Genomic DNA, 6932 nt, shown 5'->3' with positions numbered 1-6932 from the left:
AGAGAGAGAGAGAGAGAGAGAGAGAGAGAGAGAGAGAGAGAGAGAGAAAGGGGCATATGAATCCTCTGTATTACATATATATAGTACCTACCTCTTCTATATTTTTATTTAGTTTATTAAATTTCAATACTATGTAGTCTATGTAGGTTTCATCAGAATAGGGTTGAAAATATTCCTTTGCAGTGTACGCTCTATACTTAATAGTACCTTATTTCTTTTCTCTTTTTTAAAATAAAAATACTGTTTTAATTGAAATATTTTCTTATAACAAAGTGACTTGCTTTCATGTGATTTTTTTAAAGTAATGACTTGTCAGGAGGATGGTCAATGTTGTTTTGGTCAGCTGTTGTGGATAGCGCCGTAGTAACTTGTAAGTTTTTCTGATGGAATTAGAACTTGGTAAATAAAGGGAAGTGAATTGCAAACCAGAAAAGCTGTAAACCACCCTTGATGATTTCCTGAACTAAATAAGTTTTGGTATACAGGTTCTTAGACTCTGAGTCTGACCATGAAACTACTGACAGAGAGAAACAGCAGCAGCAGCTAGGAATGAAACTTACTGTAGATTATAGGAAAACTTTAAGGTATGATTCAGCAAGGCTTTCTATTGTAGCATTCTAATTTAGTATGTGGCATTATTGACTTCTGCTGTCAAGTGACAATTTGCAAAAGCACAAAATCCAAATTGAATCTCTCTCTTTCTCTCTCTCTCTCTCTCTCTCTCTCTCTCTCTCTCTCTCTCTCTCTCTCAGTTGCATGTACACACACACACACAAACACAATATAGAAAAAATAAAAGAAAAAAAGAGGCAAGATTATAAAGCATGCCTTTTTGGCATTCTATCCGGAAAGCAGGTACAAAAAGGGAGGATGGGACTGTGAGATAGGACTTCCTGTGGTAGCTTCTGATAAGCTGTGTGTTTTAAATTATGAAATTCTGATGAAATGGGTAGTTACTCCACTTTCAGTGTTTATGCTGAATATAGAAGAGGACATAAAGCTGAGAACTAGTTTTGAATCTTTAACGTTAGCATTTTTAATATTTCAAATTAATTGTGGCTTTTTGAAAAGATCTAGGGTTTCTTGTGTTATATAAATGCTTATTTGATTTCTATCAGGAAATGACTGATTGCTTATGTAGTATAGTATCTCATCTTAGAGACTTAGACAAGCATATCACAGCAGCCTACTATTTATTTATTTATTTTATTTCTGGTGTGTGTGTGTGTGTGTGTGTGTGTGTGTGTGTGTGTAGCTTCCAGATGTGGAAGAAGCCTTCAACTGCCTGTGTACATAGACAGACACTTAATGGAAAACCCACACACTAATCATTCCATTGTGCAGTAATAATTTTCTTCTACAACACAGCTTCTTTACTTCTTTGTTTCCATCATCCCCATAATGTATTTATGTCTTCTTTTAAAATAGAGCATTCAATAAAATTCTGGAATAGCTGCAGATATAAAAAAATAAGTGAAAACGAAAACCAGTACAATAAAAAGAATATGTTAATTAAAATTTAACTAAGTTTTTAAATAAACTGAATCTATATATTTCTTGGCATTTTTGGAGTGTAAAGATTAGAGAAAGGTAAGTGCTATGAAAAGGAAAGAAACAAACATGTTTTCCTTTAGAAACTTACAGCTACTTGATTAAGATACAATAAATGATAACCATTGTTCTAATTCTTGAAATGCATAAATGTATCTCAATTTAATTAGTTATTCTGTCTTATTTGAGCCAATTTTGCAAAACACAACATAGATTTCTTGAACACCTAATGAGAAATAATCCATGTATTTGCCTTTTTGGAGTAGAATTACACCAAAAGAAACATCTAAATTCTGGGATAAGATATACATAAGAAACAAGTTTGAGATCATGCAAGCTTTTATGCTTCAAAGAGCTCATCTTAAATATAACTTACTCTCCATATGAATTTATGAGTTTCTGGTAGAAAATTGGAGCTTACTTTTTCTATTTTAAAAGTATATAAAATTCTGGTTTGGTAGATTAGAGAGACTAAATGGGTCTCTTAATCATCTTAAGGACTCAGAAAACTAACAAATACTTGACAAAATAGTTGTCATGGGAGCAAATTCATAGAGCATAAAAGTTAACACAGCATCTGCTAAGAGATGTTATCATTTATATTTCATTATAAAACATAGGGAAACAAAATAAATATGAATCTTGAAACAATGAAGGAAGTGGTAAACTGATGTAGTACACATTTCAATTTAATGTGCCTTGGAAATTATAGATGCTATCATGGATTATGAAATAACTTTTAGATGCAAATCTCCCCTATTGAATGTTGAAGCTGTGTTAAGCAAAGGTTTAGATGTTTTCATTTACTTTCCAAAGTGAGACTTCTCTTAAGAAATACATGCTTCAGGGCTGCTTTCACATCCTTATTCCTCAGGCTGTAGATCAATGGGTTGATGGTGGGTGTCACAAGATTGTTCAAAATCTGAATAACTGCACCTAGCAATGGGCTGGGGTTGGGCTGAAGGTAGATCACGATGACTGGCCCGTAAGCACAGATGATGGCTGTGAGGTGGGCACTGCAGGTCGAGAAAGCTCTCTGCCTACCTTCTGTTGAGCGGATTTTTGAGATGGAGAGTCCAATTCGAGTGTAGGACACAAGGATAAGGAAAAAGCAAAGGAGAGATAGAAGACCAACATTTGTAAAGCCTACCCTCTGTGCCAGAGAGTGGTCCTCACAGGCTAGTGGTAACACTGCAGGCATGTCGCAGAAGTAATAACCCACATTGCTGGGCCCACAGTAGGGCAACTGGAATGTGAGGGAAGTTAGGATAGTGGCGTGCACACAGCCACTCATCCAGGTCCCTGTGGCCAAGACACAGCATACTCTGTGGTTCATGATGATTGTGTATCTCAAAGGGAAACATATGGCAACAAAGCGGTCATAGGCCATCACTGTGTACAGGAAACACTCCGTGCAGCCCAGACAATGATAGAAGAAGTGTTGTACAACACATCCCTGGAAAGAGATCCCTCCACCCTGTCCTGAAAGGTATGACAACATCTTGGGAGCTGTAGTGGAACAGAAACCCATGTCAAAGATGGAGAGGTTGCCCAAGAAAAAGTACATGGGAGTGTGGAGTCGTGGGGAGGAGGTGACTGCAGTAAGAAGGAGCAAGTTCCCCAGTAGGGCACAGGCATACAACGCTGAGAACAGGAAAAGCAGGATGTTCTCCAGGCCCTCAGTTCCAGGGATGCCCAGCAAGGTGAATTCTGTCACCATAGTGTAGTTTGTCATGTTTATGGATGAATCGGCTCCTGGGAGTCTGTGGAAAGAAATTTCTGATGAAATTGATTATGTGTATGGGTTAGAGGAGTTTAAATCACAGGGGTGAAAGAGAAAAGATGCTAATATTTATTGATTGATGTTCTAATTGAAACTGTCTTTTCTGCTGATGGGGTATCTTTTTTTCAATTAGATTCCTAAATGGAGACAATTCTCCTTTAAATTATCACGCAGAAGATAATTTCCAAGGGCAATTGCAGATGGTGTTCTACACAATCTCACCCAGAAGGTAACTTCCAAGGCTAGTGTCCTCTCTTCCCTTCTTTGTACAAATGATACCTTTCCATCATTCCAGATGCTCCATTGTGGTTCTAGAATGAACCAAAAGACTCTAAAAATGAGTAGGAAGGAAGGGGAATACAGGTGTGGGATAGGAATAAGGAAGTGTTGGGTGTGGGCATAGTCAGGATGCTTTATATACTGGTGTGAAATTGTCCAATAATAACTTCAATTAATGAAGAATTATTTTTCCTTTCCCATTTAGCAACCATGTTTTAGTACTGAAGGTAATGATAATCAGAACCTATAGTATTTAGAAAAAAATTACAATAGCAAAGGATATATATTAGATCTGTAAACTCTATGAATAACTATCAGTGAAATTGGAAACAGAATAAATATACTAAATATTTCTTACTTAGCTGAATAAATGTGTGCTCTCCCCTCTTTGGAAATATGAGAATTTATGGGATGTTCTTGTGGCTTGTATGAAGGAAGTTTAAAAGTAGCATAGTGACCAAAGCCTTCATAGGTACCTCTTGTGTGATAGCAAAGCTTCTCCTACCTCTGTCTTTTAGACATATAACATACACCTCCTTGTACATACAAGAGATCATAGACATATACACAAATAGACTGAAACATGCTCCCCCCTCCCTTCCTCTCTCTCTCTCTCTCTCTCTCTCTCTCTCTCTCTCTCTCTCCCCCTCTCTCTCTCTCTGTTTCTCCCTTACACACACACACACACACACACACACACACACACACACACACAATCTTCTGTCCAAAACCCACCATTCATATTATTCTAAATTATAAAGACTATTAGTCATATATGTCACAAGAGTTAAACTACAGATTTGTAGAAGGTTTTAAAAAGCGAACTCAAAAGCACTTTATTAACTAACTGGATATAAAAACCAGGATTATGTAGATCAGTTTTTAAACAATAAAATCACATATTTGAAAAGGCATGGACATTTATTGCTTATGACAAAGAAACACTGCATCCAATTTTTTAGTTTCATCTGTGAACATAAGAGTATATCATCATATAATATTTTTCTTTAACTCTCTTCTCATGATTATTTGAGTCACTCATTCAATAGATAACACTGATTTTCAAGGTTATTTCCTTGAGCATGAGGAATATCACAAGCTAACTAAAGAAAGACCTTAGCATTCTATGTGGAAAATATAAGCTATTGTTGACTCTACCTCAGGCTGCAAAATTTAATTCTGGAACCATATTAGCATTAAAGAGAAGAGGTAGGCATAGAAAACACGCCTTTCTAGTTTTCATAGTCTGAAAATTTCTGATATATTTTCATATTTTTCAATTTCCAATGCAGCGCAATCCTTACATTATAGATCAACTCATAGAAACTATTGCCTAAAACTCTGCACCCCCACTCCACGATATGACTCTAGTGATTGAGAGATTTAACAGTAAGGTAAAGGTGAAGGACACTTCTGGGTATTTTCTAAGCCAGAGAAAGCCTGAAATGATGGTACTGTTGAATGATGTCTTCCTTCCTACCTGCAGCAGGAGGGAGGAGCTCACCTTCCTTCAATACATAGGTTAGAATTGAGAATCCCTCTTGCTTTGAATCACTTTCTAGTAGGGTACCACATATCTAAGTGTGTTTCTACTCCCTGGCATCAATTCCTTGTTTGTTTCCAGGACTTGCAATAATTCACAAGAGATTTTTAAATAATCATGATTTTCCTTTGGGTGTTAATCCCAAAAGGAAGAAGTCTTACTGAGAAATAATCTCATTAACTCCTTGGTTTAATTGTGTTGTAGTGGAAGTGTAATTTCCATAACTTTTGTGAACACTTATATGAACTGAGAGTACTCTAGAATGTTCACTTGAAACCTCAAGAATACTTCTTGGATACTTTATCTGTTACTAGAGATTTTAAAAATTGGTAATTCTGAAATCCTAATTGTTACATAGTGAAATACATGCTAAGGTAGAGTTCTCTGAAGGTGAAAAGATTGCTGACTCCGAAACTGTTCTCTTAGCTGGGATCTGCATAATAAATCAGCGGCAAGGAAGGGAAGTAGAAACCATTTTACAAACGCCAGTAAATATTGGCATATACATTGTGTGTGATGAAAAAGAACTCAACATATTTAAAGAATTTAGGAATTGAATCTGAAAGTCTAGGACTTTATTTTCAGTTTTTTAGGAGTCTGAAAAGTAGCATCGCAAATGTAGCTCTGGGTGGGTGATATCATGATTGATTATATTCAAGGTTAGCATGGGGAATTTGATAATACCATGTCTCAAAATAATAAATAAAAATGGGAAACAGCTCATCTTCAGTGTAGGGTGATGCCATAGCATGCAGAAGGCCCAGATTTTGATCAATACAAATACAAAGGAAGTAATACAAAGGAAGGGGTGGTAGTGTTCATAGAAAAAGATGCCAAATAAGATAAAACTTGAGAGAGACAAAGCAGCAGCAGAAGATGGGTCCCATTGATAATTTTAAACAGATGGCCTATGCATTAAGGTATAGGGAAAATGCTACCATTTTAAGCAACAGTGTTTCAATATACAGTGGGTAAAAAGGCATATGAAGAGATGATTTCAGCGACAGGACAAAGAACAGCTCTGTGGAAAAGGAGACTATTTCAAGACGCAAGTAAGATCCCTGCACTGGAGACTTTTCAGACCGTCAAAAATAAAGGGGACAGAATAGTTATTAGTTCAGAGCAATTTTATTTTTACTGTGTGTGGGTAAAAAGCCAGTTAGTCTAACATGATGGTATCAGAGCAGATATCTATTTTCTGATAAGGCAAAAAAAAAATGAGGGTGTTTGGTGGAAAATAGCAAAAGGAAACTGAAAAGTGAAATAGTGATCTGTAGGAAACAAAAAGAAAACTTATGTGAATAGTGCCAATGAGGAGAAACTCTAATTAACCATGGGTAAGAAAAGAGGCCATGGAGGTTATAAAAACAAGGCTACTAAATCCAGGGAGATGGATAGAGTAAACACAGGGGCTGGATATTTTAGAAGAAAAATATGGCAACCATTTGGACTTTTCATAAATTTGCTCCATTGTGCAAAGATGGGTGGAGTAAGGTTCTCCTTATTTCCACAACTACAAACTTTAAAGATTCTAACATCCCTGATTCTCATTTGATCTACAAAATGATCCCAGAGCAGTCTTGTGCAGACACACATTTTTTTTAACTAACATTATTTTTTAATCTAATTTTATATTTTTATTTATTCATTTTGCATCTTGCTCACTGCACCCTCAAGTTATCTCCGGTTACCTCCCACAATTCTTCTCACCCTCTTGCTCCCCCTTCCCCTTCTCTTTTGAACAGGTGGAACTGTCCTGCTTATCCCCTCACCCTG

The 6932-nt window shown here is 36.4% G+C and overlaps 1 protein-coding gene across 1 annotated transcript; it reads right to left on the bottom strand.

Annotated features, from left to right (window-relative positions):
- Positions 1–2350: 2350 nt before the first annotated feature.
- LOC114611213 (putative olfactory receptor 10D4) lies at positions 2351–3289 on the bottom strand. The gene has a single exon (XM_028755861.1). It carries the CDS (start codon positions 3284–3286, stop codon positions 2351–2353), a length of 936 nt encoding a protein of 311 aa, XP_028611694.1. The 5' UTR covers positions 3287–3289.
- Between the last annotated feature and the right edge of the window lie 3643 nt (positions 3290–6932).

This window comes from Grammomys surdaster, unplaced genomic scaffold, assembly GCF_004785775.1.
Source record: "Grammomys surdaster isolate TR1022 unplaced genomic scaffold, NIH_TR_1.0 126086, whole genome shotgun sequence".
In the NCBI taxonomy this organism is placed as follows: Eukaryota; Metazoa; Chordata; class Mammalia; order Rodentia; family Muridae; genus Grammomys; species Grammomys surdaster.
This window is presented reverse-complemented; position numbering and strand designations above follow the sequence as displayed.

Excerpts from the sequence above, each read along its gene's own strand:
- LOC114611213 (XM_028755861.1), bottom strand. The coding sequence starts at position 3,286 with ATGACAAACTACACTATGGTGACAGAATTCACCTTGCTGGGCATCCCT.